Source organism: Lepidochelys olivacea (genome assembly GCF_965140295.1).
Source record: "Lepidochelys olivacea isolate rLepOli2 genome assembly, chromosome: 8".
In the NCBI taxonomy this organism is placed as follows: domain Eukaryota; kingdom Metazoa; phylum Chordata; order Testudines; family Cheloniidae; genus Lepidochelys; species Lepidochelys olivacea.
The window spans coordinates 29,773,712-29,790,259 of record NC_140418.1 but is presented as its reverse complement, the minus strand read 5'-3'; the positions used below and the strand labels follow the sequence as shown (position 1 = coordinate 29,790,259).

Here is a 16,548-nt window from a genome sequence, read left to right as displayed (position 1 = left end):
CAGGCTGAGGCAGGGGTTGAGGGGTACAGGCTCTGAGACGGAGTTGGGGTATAGGCTCTGGGAGGGAGTTTGGGGGCAGGAGGGGGTGTATGGGAAAGGGGTAGGGGTGCAGGCTCTGGGAGGGGGTAGAGGGGTGCAGCGCTTACCTGGGGCTCCTAGGCAGGGCGGGCCGGGGGGCCTCCATGTGCTGCTACCCCCAGGCTCTGCCCCTGCAACTTCCTATTGGCCGCAGGGGCAGGACACAGACTCACCCTGCCCAGGGGCCGCAGGGAGGGGCCAGCAGCTACATGGAGCGAGCAGGCAGGAATCTGCTCAGTGCCGCTGTGCGCTGGTGGTGAGTGCGGGCCCTAGGCCATTTTGGAGCGCCCGGGGCAGAAGGTGGAGCCAAGGGAGAGACATGGCCTCAGACATTGCTGGAGACAGGCCCCGGGCTAGGAATATTCCTGGTGCCCAGGCACTAAGGGCCCATAGAATTTGCCGCCCATGCTACCATTAATGTGTTGCACAGCCTAAGACAGTTAAAGAGTCCATTTTAGCTGACACTAGGACAGCAGTGGTAGCTTCCCAGTAAATTGGCCCTGGTTAGAGATTCACTTCCAACTGTCCTGATAGAGCATCACCAGCCAATCACAAGAGTCCTGATTTGAGATGACAATCTGGCACGTCATGAAACCAGGAGACTGCCCTAACTGGACATGTTCCATTGCTGTATGCAGTGTTGATGTAGCCATGTCAGTCCCAGGATAGTAGAGAGACAAGCTTGGTGAGGTAATATCGACCTTGTATTTAGCTGTTACACTCTCTAGGTACTTTTCCCAGAGCTGAGCAAGAGCTCTGTGTAGCTAAAAAGCTTGTCTCTCTCACTAACAGAAGTTGATCCAATAAAAGATATTACCTCACCCACTTTGTCTCTGTAACTGGACATGTCCATTCTAGTATCTGGCTAGCAGTTGTAGAGGCTGGTGTTAGTATCTGCTTTGATTAGTCCTCCAGCTTTCCTTAGTGCCGGGCTGCAACTGACAAGTGTACTAATAAACAGTCAAGCCTCGGCATCCATGGGTATGAGCTACTGTAGCAGCTGGGTTAAATTGGCAAGCAAGCTGACATGTTAGTAGTGCTCCTTTGTGTATCTAGGTTAGCTTCTGACAGCACTCTTACTCTTTTTGTTCCCTTGCCTCCTTGGAGACTGGACCTCAAATAACTCCACCGTAGAATATGGTGTATTCCTGAGTAAAGTAATTGGGCGGGGGCTTGTGGGGCGTAACTAGAGCTCATGGAAAAATCTCCATTACCCAATTGAAGACAGGGTTCCTTGCCTCAGATGACACCCCTTCTCTGGATATAGCTAACTCACACCTGCCAGAGAGAACTTTTTAGCCTGATACTCATCAGGAATGTTTTAAAGTGCATGTTTGCCTTTGGCATGCACCAGACTGAACCAAGTTTTGGGAAGGGAACAGTTTCCCTGGGGAGGACTCCCCACTTCAGAAAATTGTAGCTGGCCTCCCTCATTTCCGCTGATGAATTGAACATAATGCTATGCTAGCAACGTTGTCAGTATATTCCTCAGGAGCAAAATATAAATAAGTGGTGGTTTATGTGTGCCCAGTGGTGCTGCCTTCTAGACTACAGTTTTGAGGACACTTTTTTGTTTAAACGGGAAAACATATGAATAGGTTCGCCAGTCCCTCTGCAAAACTATGCTGTCTGGGTAGATAGACAGAGGACTCCAAGAGATATGTTCCCCTCAGCCTGTGCTAAATTCCGCCACTGTGACCCCCTGAAAGCACAATGCATCAGCTCCAAGCAATGGGAAAGGACTGGATTCCTAATTAACTATTGCTGTCCCCGGCATTGTTATCTAAGAGAAGAGAATTCGCTCTGAGGCCGTACTTCTGTGCACATGTGGAGTCTGGCTGTGTAATGTGGCTTCGTTTGTGTGGCCGATGCGGGAAGCGTTTGGTAATACGATAAGAAAAGTGTTGAAATGCAGTTTATCCTGGAAAGCCTGGCGAGATGATGGTGGCTGACAAGGAAGAAAGAATGTTTAGCCACATTAGTATATTTGGATTTTGTGTCATGCTGGCCTTGGACCGGAGCAATCCCCAGGGGTGATACACATTGTAAAGTAGGCAGAGGCAGCCTGAGCACTTACGGCCAGGCCTGTTGATCAGTGTTTTGCCACCTCTTTCCCCACTCCCACCTCGGAGTCCTATTCAATAGATTCCTGTCTGCAGTGATGACACCGCCATGTACAGGGCCAGGCTGTGGATTTGGGGGAGAGTTAAGAAGAGGTTTATTGTGGTAAAACTCAAACTTAACAGACTCCATTTGTATAAACACTGTGTGTGTGGATGCGGGTGGGGAGATCATTAGGTCCCACTGGCTACCTGCTGACGTAGGTAGAGCCCAGCTGCTTACTCCTTCCAGCCCTTAGCCATTGGCTTATTCTTTCAAGGTTATTTGCCCAAAGAAAAAGAAGGGAAACGAACTCTAAGAAAGAAAAAGGAAAGCGGAGGTTCCCTCTTGCATCTGTATTTCCCCCAAACCAGGGATACCCTCTTACTGGCTTTGAAAGCAGGAGTACTGCAGAAGCAGGTTCAAGTGAAGAATCCAAAATGTAATTAACATTTGTACTTTATTTACTCTTCTGTTTATAAAATACTGGGCCAAATTCTGCTCTCAAGTATGGTGTAAATCCAGAGTAATATCATCAGCTTCGATAGACCTCAAAATTTGACCCATCCACATTTCCTCAGATACAAATACCTCTATTGTATGGTATCAAGATGGCCCAGTTGATTGCCTACTGAAAGATCACTAGATTTAGGTCCAACACCATTCTATCACTGCAGTGAAATATTAGAGCAGGCATGGCCAGCCTTTGGCTCCGGAGCCACATGCGGCTCTTCAGAAGTGAATATGCGGCTCCTGGTCTAGGCACCGAATCCGGGGCTGGAGCTACAGGCACCAACTTTCCAATGTGCCGGGGGTGCTCACTGCTCAACCCCTGGCTCTGCCACAGGCCCTGCCCCCACTCCACCCCTTCCCACCTCCTCCCTTGAGCCTGCCATGCCCTCGCTCCTCCTCCTGCATGCCACAAAACAGCTGATCGGGAGGTGCAGGGAGGGAGGGGGAGGTGCTGATCGGCGGGGCTGCCGGTGGGCGGGAGGACTGGGAGCAGGGTGGGGGAGATGATGGGGGGCTGCTGACACATTACTGTGGCTCTCTGGCAATGTACATTGGTAAATTCTGGCTCCTTCTCAGACTCAGGTTGGCCACCCCTGTATTAGAGTGTTTTGCACTCATGCCACCTGTTGGGTGAGATGTTAACTATTTCCTTTCTCTGGTAAATTACCCATGAGGAAATCAACAGTGAAGAGTAGAGGATGCCATAACCCAAGTTTCTTTACTAACTTCTATCTCAACAAAAGTAAGCTCGTGGCTAAGCTGGAGTTTCTACTGAATACCTAACAGCTGTCCTATTTGCTAACAACCGTTGCACTCCTAGTAGTACTGCTTGGTAAAGGGATTAAGACTGTATTCTAACTTCAATTGTAGATGCTTTCTGTATACACTCCTGGAGGTTTCATTTCCTTAGAGGAAGGGAATTTTTTTTTGTTTGTTTGGTTGGTTGGTTTTGGTTTTTTTCAATAAGAACTCTTATCCAGTGGAATTTCCCTGCAAGATAGATTGACTTTTAATTCTCCAGAATTGCACTGGGTATTCTAGCATTTTGTGTGTATGCACATGTCTTACTATGTCCATAACTCTCTTATCAAAAAGGACATTGATACCATGGTTGGAACATGAAGCATCTCTGAGCACTAAGCGTGTATAACAGCAAAGTTCTGTTTGCAATCTCTGTGCACTGAGCAAAGAGTTTTCATCATTTCATTTGTTATTCACAAGCTCCAGTGGTTCCAAGTGATCACAGAACTTTATGCTGTATTCATTAGCACAAAGGTTTTGCTGGTTTTGGAAAGCTACTGTAATTAGGAACGTCAGGGCAGACAGCAGCAGGTGCATTGTTGCGCTTTTCTGCTTGAGCATCTCAGTGGGAGTAACAAACTGTCTGCTTAATGTGGCAGCCTAGCAGTGCCCATGGATGGTATGGGAATACTAGGTAGAAATGTTCAATATGCTTTTTACTGTTTAGTGTGTCAAGTAGATTACATTGTAAGATCACTGCAATTTTTTACACTCTCCCTTCCCTCCCCTCGACCCCCACAATATTGTTTTTGCTATTTCAATGAAGTTTCATCCAGTGATGAGCTGCCAAAATCTTAACAACCGGTTCCCTCCTCACCCCACGAGGGGGTCGTGGCCCACCCCCGCCCCCCAGGAACTCCTGCCCCATCCAACCCCCCGTGTTCCTTGATGCGCCCCCCCGGACCCCTGCCCCATCCACCCCTGTCCCCTGTCTGCCCCCAGAACTGGGCAGGAGGGTCTCGTGGGCCACCGTAATGGGTGCCCACCCCGCCCCTAAAAGCCAGAGGGACCTGCCGGGGGGCGAGGTGGGGAGTCCCGGCGGTGCTTACCGGGGGCAGCTCCCAGGAAGCATTGGGAAGGTCCCTCTGACTCCTAGGGGGGAGCGGCCACTCCCCTCCACCGATCACATCAAAAGTGACACCTTAGGCGCCGATTCTGTGGGTGCTCCGGGGCTGGAGCACCCACGGGGAAAATTTGGTGGGTGAGCACCCACTGGCAGCTTCCCGCTCCATACCCGGCCCCAGCTCACCTCCGCTCCGCCTCCACCTCCTCCCCTGAGCGCGCTGTCCTGCTCTGCTTCTCTGCCTTCCCCCCACCCCCCCGCTTCCCGCAAATCAGCTGTTCGTGCAGTAAGCTGGGGGGCTGAGAAGCAGGCGGCAGCTTCACATTCAGGCCGAGGGTGGCGGAGGTGAGATGGGGCGGGGAGCAGTTCCCCTGCGCGCTCCCCCCACCCAGTTACCTGCTGCTGCACGGGCAGCCCCTCCCCACCCCAGCTCACCTCCGCTCCGCCTCCTCCTCCCTCGGCCTGAGCACGAAGACTCTGCCTGTTTCTCAGCCCCCCAGCTTCCCGCGTGAACAGCTGATTCGCGGGAAGCCAGGGCTGGGGGGCGGAGAAGCAGAGCAGGGTGGAGGTGGAGGCAGAGGCAGAGCGGAGGTGAGCTGGGGCCGGGCGAGGCGGGGTGGGGAGCTGCCGGTGGGTGCTCTGCATCCATCAAATTTCCCCTGTGGGTGCTCCAGCCCCGGAGCACCCATGGAGTTGGTGCCGAAGGCACCACTTTTGGCTGGTTGTTAAATTTAGAAGCCCTTTTAGAACCGGTTCTCCCTCACAGGACAACCAGTTCTAAAAGGGCTTCTAAATTTAACAACCGGTGCTAGCGAACCGGCTCTAGCTCACCACTGGTTTCATCATCCCAGCTTGTTGGAGACAGCAAATAGTTTGGAACAAATTCCAGACATAATGAAGTCGGGGAAACAACACAGGAAATTGAACCATAGCTATGGTTGTACATGTGGGCTCACACCTCAAAGGCCAGATCAGATCCAAAGTTCAGGTGTTTGTGTGCATGGTTTTGGCTCACAGATTTGGCCTATTAGACAGATAAAAGTCAGACACAAAGTATGGATCTGGATCAGAATATCCCTCTCCCCACCTAAGCTTTCATGAGTGCTCAGATATGACATTCCTGTTTTCACCCACCTCTAACTATTGCAGACCTTACTGTCCTCAAACTTTTTCAGTCCTTTAACATAACCAGAAGCTCACCTAAGAGGGATCTGATGTTCCTGTGGCTGCTAGAAGCAGCATCGTTAGGAAACTGCCCAACAAATAACATGGTGTCCGTGCCTTAACCTTTATAAGTTTCAGAAACTGGTCACATCGCTAGAGATAGCACACTTCTTTTTTTTTACACTTCATACATAGAGAGTATGTCTACACTGCAGTCTGGGGTGTGCTTGCAGCATGGGTAGGCATACCCATGCTAGCTTCACCCACACTAGTGCAGCTACAAATAGCACTGTAGACACAGCAGTGTAAACATTGGGCTAGCAACATGAGTACGTACCGAGGGTCCTCAGCTTGCTTGTACCACCAGTGCATGCTGAAGCCCTCACTACAGCCTCTGCCACTATTTTTAGCTATACTAGCATGGATCTGTCTATCCATGTCTACCTCAGATTGCAGTATAGACATAGCCCTAGTGTAAGGCAAACAGGTAGACCTTTTAAAACATTTAAAAGCAGGGCTTTGGCCTCAGGGCTGCTGTTGTACAAATAGAGATAGGCTTAAGCTGCAAAGTGTGAATCTGAAATGTTTCAAAGGGCGGAGGTGTGTGTAGGGGAAGGTGAGAATCAGATCTGGAGTTTTGGCTCAGTCCCTTGCCTAATGATACCATATTTGCATGTATGTAATTTGAAGTGGCCTCCTCCAAATATCCATAAGCAGCTGGGAGTCACAATGCCATGGGGTTTATTAGACTTGGGGAGTCACAAAATAATTCGGTGTTTGAATCTCAGATCCTGGAAATGCTGCCAGAGTGCTGAAGGGTTGTGATAATTACAGGTACTTTTTTTCCTTTAAAGTGGACTCTTCTGTGAAAATCCCCCTCCAATGGTTCTGCTACAGACCAGCCCTTGTGACCACTATGAATGCCAGAATGGGGCTCAGTGCATTGTAGTTCACCATGAACCAGTCTGCCGCTGCCTGGCTGGCTTCGCTGGCCAAAAGTGCGAGAAACTCATCACCGTCAACTTTGTTGGGAAGGATTCCTATGTTGAGCTGCCGTCGGCCAAAATCCGTCCTCAGGCAAACATCTCCCTCCAGGTATGTCGCACAGAAGAGGTAACAGCTCATCTGTCAGCCCAGTGTCCTTCCAAGAGATAACCTTTCAGTGCTTTTAATCCCAGAGGAAGTGCATTTATTGACCCACAGAATGACAGACAGCTGGGGCCATGTTGGGCAGGTGACGGTGGCTGCTCTGCAACTGTGCTGTCACATTATGCAGCAACTGAGATAGTCCCGTCCCTGGTTTGACACCCCCCACCCCCCCACACACCAACCTCTCCGCCCTGTTTCTGTCTGAGACTTGCATAACAAGGTGGTATTGGCAGTTTAAACAGAGACGGTATCTGCAAATTTCCCTGTCCCGCTGCTGATGTACATGTTAGCCTTTCATCCTTCATCAGTGAATAGTAGGGCACAGCATTGTAAAAAGATTCTTCTTGAAATGTTTTTTTTCCAGAAATTAGACTCCTCTGGCATTACTGTGCATGTTCACTTAGACAAAAGTGGGTAGATTTTGGTTAAATGTCTACTTAGATCACTTCAATTTGCTTTGTGTTATGTGTTTTAGAAGATGATGGAAAATAAACATTATGGTTACCATGCCTCTCCTGCAGTATTTGTATTTTCTGGATCACAGATGCTTTGGATTGGAGCCACTAAATCCAATATTAGATCCGTGTCTTTTGGAAGTCGTTAGACATATTTTAAAATTGTTTTTGTATGTCCAGTGTCATTTGAATCATAATTATTTTTCCATTGGCCAAGGGTAACAGAGGGAAAAATCTGCCCCTTTTAACAGTTTGTAATGAAGAGAAAAGAGAAACATAAAATTAATCTGTGACCTAATATATCTCTTCCATATACCACTGCTTATGCACCTGAACTGCTACTATCCCAGCCTCGCCCTATGAAAGATGCATGGCATTTCAAGTGATGAATGAGGATATGTGAAAGAGGGAGATTATCGCATTAGTCTTCCTTCATTTTGCTTTATTTTCTCAGTTTAGAAAGGAAATGGCTTCTGGTGTTGCAAATAATGTTCCAGAACTACTTGTGAGAACATAAATTCAACATAGTCAAAACACCAGTGGGAAAGACTTTGAAGACAGGACTAGATTTCAGGATTAAGAATTGATTTTTTTCAAAGACTTATTTAGATGGTTTCTACCAAGTTTGTTCTGTAGACTGAAAAAATATTGTAAATTTCTACGTCTGCCACAAAAAAAATCTACAAATAATATTCATGAGGGTGTTGCCAAAAACCACAAAAGGGCCTGATCCCAAAGCAACTGAAGTCAATGGGACTCTTTCCACTAACTTTAACAAGTTTTGTATTGGGCCCAACATTACCACCACCTGTTTAGATTAATGTCTTCTATCATAGGTGAATTATTTCAAACTAAAGGAACCATCTGGGATCATAAGATCAGAATTTTGCCTCTATATCAAAGGCCTCACTCCTGAAGATTCAACCAGTTGAAAATATAAATAATTTTTAACATTGCATGACTTGCTTAGCATTTCTTTGTAAGCTGCTTTTTTAAAAATAATGAATCTTTATTATGATGTAGATAATGCAGAGGCCAACAAGTCTGTATACTTAGTTTATATGAGAGAGCAATTCACTTCATGAAGACAGATTATTTTCTCCTCTTTATTTTTTCCAGATTCTCTCATTTCAGATCTTAGGAAAGTCTCTCAAAGACTCTAGAAAGTCTGATATTCTCAAGGGCTCAACTGTACCATTGGCTAAGTTCAGAGCTTGAAACCCGTGACATTTTCCTCTTAAGTAAAATGTACAAGGAGTAAATGTCTCCCAGCAATAACTCGGAGGCCAGGCCTGCTTACTACATAGAACACCCACAGATCGTGTTCTCAAATCTTATTTTCCAGTTTAAATATTATTTCTGCTTCTGCTAATTAATTGCCAACAAAATAAAATTGGGATACCTCCGTGGCCATTAAAAAGGGATTAAAGAGAGCTTCCTATTAAAACATACTCATAAAAGAATGAAAATCATGCTCTCCTAAGGGGCAAGGAAGGGTGTTTGTTTAAATGAAAATAGATTAAAATATTTAACTGTTTAGTTTTGCCACTTAACTGCCATTAAAAAGAAAAAACCTTTGCAATATTTGTTGCAAAAATAACTCTGAGGCAGATTTTGTTCAAAGTATTTTCTGTCCTATTTTTTCTACTCTCACTTTTAGGGGCACCTCATGGGAAGGTGGATTCATCACCTGTGGGTTTAGGCTTTTGGGTATCTTAGGACACCAAAGATGGAAATCTAGGAGGGACTGGAAGGTTCTTATATTCTGACCCTCTGGGTCACCAGTTTGAACTCAGTCTGGCTTGGTGATAACTAGAGTTGAGTGAAAAATTCATAATGTATAAGCCATTAGGCACACTTTAGTTTCTCTTTGTGTTCACAGAATATCCATGATCGGATTGAAATTTTCTCAAGTTTATTTGTTTGCAATTTTGATAAACTTAATTTACTCTCTACCTGGCCTTTCTAAATCCCTAATTCAAGCTGTTGCTTGAACTGTGAAATGAATCATGTGCTGCCAAAAAACAGTCACAATTCACACTCAGAGATTCAAGAGAGAAAGATTGGAATTAGAATCTTGCCTTCACCTCCTAAAATACAGGTCTCTACCATTTGAACTAAAAAAAGCACCTTGGACGAGTGGCTATGGTAGGTCCTTTTTTTGTGTCAAGACCCAGCAGCTAAATGACATCTCAGTCACATGCTCATTCACACAAAGATACTACATCAGGGTTAATCACATTTCCTAGTGAGATGTGAGGTTTTCACAACTGGGTTCAATTTCCGTTAACATTTGAATGTTCAAGATTTAAAATTCACAGCCCATGAGCATTTGAACTAGTAAACTCCATTGCACAAATGTTCAGGGAATACATTGCAAAGGGCCTAAGTAAATACTTTAAAAATGGGAATGGATCTCAGCAGAACATTATCTGCAGAATTGACCTGACTCTGCTGACCAACGCTTATGATGGCAGCTGAACAACCTATATAAAATGAGTTTAGCAGCTCCTGTCCAATACCTAGAGTCCACCTTGCAAAACTCACCATTACAGTCTAAACCTTCGTTGGCATCTTAAGAGGCACCAAGGATAGAATGGGTGTGGAATTACACCCTCAGCTCATGGTCAATGATTGAGGCAGTTTGGGGGAATTTGCATTGCTACTGCTCTTGCTGTATCTGATTTTTAAAATGTCAGTAGAGTTGTTAATCTAAATGTAGGATCCTTCCATATGATACAAGTTTAGTGTTTCCATTTTTATTAACTCTAAAGCATCCTCACCAAACTGTTGATGTTTCACAGGTAGCAACAGATAAAGACAATGGCATCTTATTGTACAAAGGGGACAATGACCCTTTGGCTTTGGAGTTGTACCAAGGACATGTGAGGCTTATCTACGACACACGGACCTCTCCACCCACCACAGTGTACAGGTAAGTTCCTCCACCTAAGCTATTACAGGATGCACTGTTCTCCAAATGATGGAGAGGTGGGACTTTCTATGAAAAATCTTTGTCAAAGAATGTGACAAGCTCTTTTTTTATTTACTTATCTGTCCCAAGTTGGAATTGCCTTCCCTCCCCCTGCGCCAATATCCAATACACCTGTTTCGTTAACTGGGAATCTTTTGTCTTCACAGACTGCAAAATTAGGATGGTTGCATAAACACTGACTTCTTAGCAGAGATTAATCAGGTACTTCCCAGATGTATATGAGTTATTGCAGTTATTTCCTATTCTGAGAGTAAGGAAATACTGTGATTTCACAGATATTACAGTGTGGTAGCTTTTGGTAAATGCTGTCTTTGCAACTGCCTGTTGTAATCCATTTTCTCCTGTTGATATCTACAGTAAACTCTGAATCCTGAGAGAGAAAGCAATAGAATGTAATGCCAGTGGTACAGAATTGCAGTTAGATAAAATGGGACAGGAAGGGATTGACTTTATTACAGGGCACATGTTTTTAGAAGCACTGATACCTGCATCAACAACAAAATAAAAAGGCTAAAGAACCATAGCTAATGGAATTAACAGAAGGGCAAGTGTGACACAGAGTCATCTGGATTCCAGAAGCCTGCAATTTTGAACACTCCAAGTGATAATAAGAGAAAATCTCAATTCATTAACCACAAGAGAGAGAACCAAAGACAAAAAGGGTATAAGCCATATCCAAAGGGGTTTCTTTTATTAGGACCCTGACAGCAGTGCCCACAGGTCTTTCCTCCACCAGAGCCTGCCCCAGACTGACTTCCCTCTGCTAACCTAGTCCATGATCTGCCAAATTTGTTCTATATGGTCATACCCCTCTACCTATACAGAGCCTGTTGAATTCAGTGATAGGTGCCAAGGTCTGCCTGCATGGATGTCATTGCAGGGATCAGGCCTTTATTTTATATGCTGGTGAGATTACCCAGCTTGTCTTGCTCTTAAAGGGGTAGTGCCCTATCACAGCAAGTATAAAAATGCAGTTTATATGCAGGTAAAGAGGATGATGCTTAAACTTTTTCCCTAAAGATTTTCTCAATTCTTCATGTGAGATTTTAGTCCCCCAGAAACAAGGCAGATGTATAATTGCCTCTGTCTGTAGTTGCTGTCTCTTCATTTTGAGAGCTGAGATATATGTAACAAACGAAAATAAATCAGTAAGCTGCTTTCTATTCTTGGGGTGTAAAGACTAATTAGGCAATGTGATGATATCAGCAGGTCCTGTACTGGAACAGAAAGGCCAGTGATTAGGTCTGTGCTATTCTGTTCACCCTAGGAAGGAACAAAGGGTTTTGTTAGTGATTTTCACCAGTAATACAGGCTTAGTGAGAGGCGTGAAAATTTACTCTTTATTCAGCTGCTAATCCTAATTGATTCCGTGTTAGAGCGAAGCCAAAGTTGTTAAACAGTTTTATGCCACTAATTAGAACATAGGGAAAGGCTCATTATCTGCAGACGGCACACCAGGTGACAGATCCTAGTGGGAGCCTCCTCTCAATTGTCAATGGCAGAATGGTGCAGTGACAGGAGCTGTTTCTGACATCAGAGTGCTTTATGGATCCACTACCTTCTGGCGAAGTTGCCAGAGATGGCAAGCATCAGTGTCCTCATTATTCCAGTGCCCTTCGTATTGATCAAGGAGGAGGTCTCCATTCAGAAAGACATCTCGTTACCATAAGATTAATGGCCTGCTCACTACGTTTTGCACCGTGTGATCTGTTGAGATGGGAAAGTTGCTGCTTAATGCGATGCCCTTTCTGAAATGTCACCCTAATCTTTTATTAGTTTAAGGAGTACAGCAGAATGGGATTAGCATGAAGCTTGATGGGAAAAGATGAGGCTGATTGAGAAAAACTGCAGCTATAGAATGTCAAAAAGAGACTTCTAAATGAATTTTAAAACGTTTTCCTTAAGGATGGGGGAAGGGAGAGAAACCTGCTTTTCTCCATAGATTCAAGGAGTTTAAGGTCAGAGGGGACCATTAGATCATCTAGTTTGACCTTCTATACATCACAGGCAATAAAATTTCATCCAGTTATCCCTGTATTGAGCCTCAGTAACTTGGGTTTGACTAATGCATAACTTGTGTTAGGCTAAAACATATCTTCCAGAAAGGCATTCAGAAGATAGCACGATATGGAGAATCAACCACTTCTCTTGTAGTTTGTTCCAATGGTTAATCACCCTCACTGTTAAAAATGTATGCCTTGTTTCCAGTGGGAATTTGTCTGGCTTCCACTTCCAGCCATAGGTTTACATTATGCCTTTCTCTACATGTTAAAGAGCCTGTTAATACTGGTACTTTCTTCCTGTGGATGTATTTGTACGCTGTAATCAAGTCACCTCTTAATCTCCATTTTTACAATCTAAACAAATTGAGCTCTTTAAATCTCTCAATGTGAGGCATTTTCTCCAGCTCCAACTTTTCAATCATCTTTTAAGAATGTGGGCCCCAGAATTGCCCATAGTATTGTAGTATCGGGCTCATCGGTGCCATATACAGAGGCTACTTGCTACTCCCCTGTCTAATGTGATCAAATGGGTTATGTAAAGCGATTGAACACTCCTAGGCCCGCTTTGAGGAACTCACTCAAATCTTTTGGGCCAGATTTAGCCAACCGGCACCACCAAGAGCTGTTGCACCCCAAGGGGAATATACCCCCAAGCAAGGATAAGCAGTGTTTTCACCACTGTCCTTCAGAAGTATCTGCTGGGAGAGAGGGAGGCTTTACATTCAAGCAGGAGCTCTTCAGTTGGCTGTTCATCAGTTGAGGCTGCAGAGAAGATGCAGATCACCTTCTTTCTGTTGTGCCAGCCCCTGTGCTATTCTGTGACCTTTGGGGCTGTCCTGGCTGTGGATGGGTCACAGGCCCACTAGCAGTCTTTCCATCATTGGTGATTCTGATCCATAGTCTGCATAGTTGAGTGAATGTGGCCCAGTGGACTTACAACTGTTGAATAACAATGAAACAAAGATAATGAGTGACTAATATAGTTAATCTCCGGGGTAGATAAGATGTTGTTTTGGCTTTCTAACTTAGTGTTTTTCAAAAACTTTCCTTTGACTTGTCTCAAAAGCCACATGATCCATAATGTCCATGCATTGTTCTTTTAAAAATCTCATCCTAAAGACCCATGCATGGCAAACTGCCTGGAATGATCTCAGTTTATTTGATTATAATGGGCTCAGTTGGCCCTCCCTGGCTTTGAACCTGCTGTTTCAGTGTATTTCAAACTTGGGCTTTAGATTATTAAACCATCCCCACAAGCTAATGATGGTGTAAGGAGTGCTAGAAAGATGGATGAGGAATGTATGTTGGGTTCTGTTGGATTTATTTCCCCTCTTGTTAGTATGGTTCCAGTAACATGTTGTATTCCTCAAATGGTATTATTAGGAAATGGAAAATCTGTATCTATAAGTTTGAACTTCACCTCACCTGCTTTGGAGTTTTGAGATGACAGGCTTCCTTAGAGCTGTTACCCTGGGGGATTAATCAAGCATGGTGCAGTGAAATGTTTGTGGCTTGCTAGCAGGCCAGGTGAAAGTAGCTTATACTGCCTGTTGGGTGTGTTGCTTTGTTTTTGTGATCTCTGATTGGGTTAGGGGGAACCCATTACAGGATCTTACTTGCTCCCTTCAGTGGATTTGTTTAAGTAGAATTGTAATGCAAAGTTAGCTAGGAAAAGACTAATTGGCTGTTCATTCTGGACCTACTTTAAATTTCTCCACTCCTGCATTATGACTTGGATGGAAAAGTCAAAGTTTGAATTAATGTTTTCTTGAGTATTAGCCATAAAGTCAGGTAGAAGTCAGCAAATATCCATTGTATGAGATTATACAAAGTATATTGCCATTTATCACCAAGTTGTAAGGAGATGTAAGTTAATGTATGAAAAACTCTACATTAATATTGGCCTTTAAGAGAACACCCTACTGTCCTATTATGGGTGAGGATCACTTTTGAATTGCAAATTAAAGACAACCTGAACCTCATGACAAACATTTTACAAAAGATCCACTCTGTACAGAGGCATTGCAATTCATTGCTTCCTCTTATCACTTTAATTATTGCTGAGGATATACGTAGGAAAACAAAATTCTGTTTTGTGAGCATTCTAGTTTTTAAACCAGATTGCACCAATAAGATAGTCTGTATAACATACTCCATAGACTTTTCACCCAGTAATTTCTGCAGTGGGGAGAATTACTCTTCCCTACTATATTACTGAACACTATTGAGCCCAATAATGAGTGGTTAAGATAGAACATATCTTTTAGAAGGATAACCAGTCAGTTGAAAAACTCCAAGTGATGATGAACTTACTACTTCCTCCTACTGAGCTGTTCCAATGGTTAAAACTCCAAATTGGAACGAAGTTGCCACTTTTGATATCCAACTTCAAGCCATTAGATTTACTTCATGCATTTGTCTTCTAGAGTAAAGAGCTTCTTAAGTTCAGCTATCTTCTATTTCTGTTATGTTCTTGATCCAGAGCATGACCTTATACTCTGCCTCTTTATTTACACTGATGTAAACTTCAGTGACTTCAATGGAATTTTTCCTTATTTAATGGCTCTGAGTGAGATCAGACTTTGGCCAATGATCTGATAATGTAATGCTCTCCACGGTAACTGACATGTTGCAAACAGACTGTCACGTCAGGTGAAAAATGAGAAGCAGAAGTCAATGATCTCCTAAGAAACATAGAATGTATTTTCATGAAAATTTCCTGGCAGCAATAAAAATGTAGAAATGTAAATTATTATTATTAATTCTGCTTACCAGATTGGCTGTTTCTCTTTCAGTGTCAATCCCAAATAATGTCAGAGTTCTTTAAAAAATTTAGAAGAATGTTCAGCTACTATCTACTGCATAAAATACAGACATTATATAAAATGCAATAAAATAGTCTACAAAAAAAATTAGTGATCTGATTAGTATGTGTATAGGAAGAATGGCTGTTCTTATAGTTAAAGCACAAGACCTGAAGTCAGGATAGTTGAGGCTATTTTTTTTCCCCTTGGTTCTGCCACATGCTTTCTATGTGACCTTGCGAAGGACACAGGTGTAAATCCTGTTCATGGTACATGCCTCAAGTAACTGGGCTGGGTGCAGGGGATCTCTCAGAGGATTTCTTCCTCCACAAGGCTGCAGAACAGAAATGGATTTTCTCATGCCCAGAGAAGGGCCCGCAAAGTGCTCGAGTGTTAGTCTGTGCCGCTGCTGAACCTGTTTACAGAGCGCAATGGTTGATGGGTCAGAAGAGCATGAGGTCCACCAGATCTCAACCATCTATCCCTATCCACTTTCAGTCATACTCCAAAGCTTGTGATAGGTAACTGTCAACCCCTGCAGAGCTGGGTTCTGTACTATACAGCAAATCCTTCCTCAAGCAGTGGAACTGCAGTAGTTCCCCTGTATGTAGAAGCCGCCACACCCACAGCAGGCAGGAAAAAGGAGACAGGATGTTCCCTTTATATCTCTGTACCTACAGCTGTTCATCAGTAAAGGGTAATATGACTTCCCTGCCCCCAAGAGAGTTGAGCCTTACTTCTTTAATGTATTGAGCTCCATGTAAGGAAAGTACCATAGGAGTGCAAAAGCATTAATCATCATTAGAATAATTATTAGAATTTGTCAAATACAATATTCACCAGAAGTCTGATTGCAGAAACTGACTGTCTGTATGACTGGTCCTTTTTATTCCAATACCTTTATCCCCTGCAGCTTTTGCTGTGTTGATCCCCACTGGGATCTCTATTTGATGCGGCTGAACGGTCTCCAAATAGACCATTTTCAGAGATTTCCATGAGACATCAGCAGGTCCTTAACAGTTATGAGTATTTGCAATTCATTTTGTTCTCTCTACCGCACTTTCATTTTTTCAGGTCCCCCTTAGAGATTTTGCATCAAATATAATGAAAGCAACTGGCATTAATCTCTGACCTGCACAGTAAATGTTGTAAAATTCAAATGTACTTATACATCTTGCATGAGCCAAGGCAAAGGATAGATGAATTCAGGCTTAGGAATGAAATACTTGATTTTGTGTTATTCAGGAACAGTCTGCTTCTGAATGCTTTGCGGGTATAGTTTCATTCTTCAGAATTCATTTGGATTTATATAGGCAAAATCCTGTTGGCGTTAATGGATGTTTTATATGTCATTCCCTCAAGTATCTGGGATGAGAATATATGCTTAAATGATATTGGGGTTTTTTTACATCTTAGCTATACT

At 43.9% G+C, this 16,548-nt stretch overlaps 1 protein-coding gene across 1 annotated transcript in view; it reads left to right on the top strand.

Moving 5' to 3' along the window:
* Positions 1–16,548, top strand: part of SLIT3 (slit guidance ligand 3) — an 810,486-nt gene that overhangs the window by 772,784 nt on the left and 21,154 nt on the right. Inside the window, exons 31-32 of the mRNA XM_084636935.1 lie at positions 6,574–6,814; positions 10,128–10,258. Coding sequence (XP_084493061.1) covers positions 6,574–6,814; positions 10,128–10,258 — 372 coding nt within the window. The remainder of the gene's footprint in view (positions 1–6,573; positions 6,815–10,127; positions 10,259–16,548) is intronic.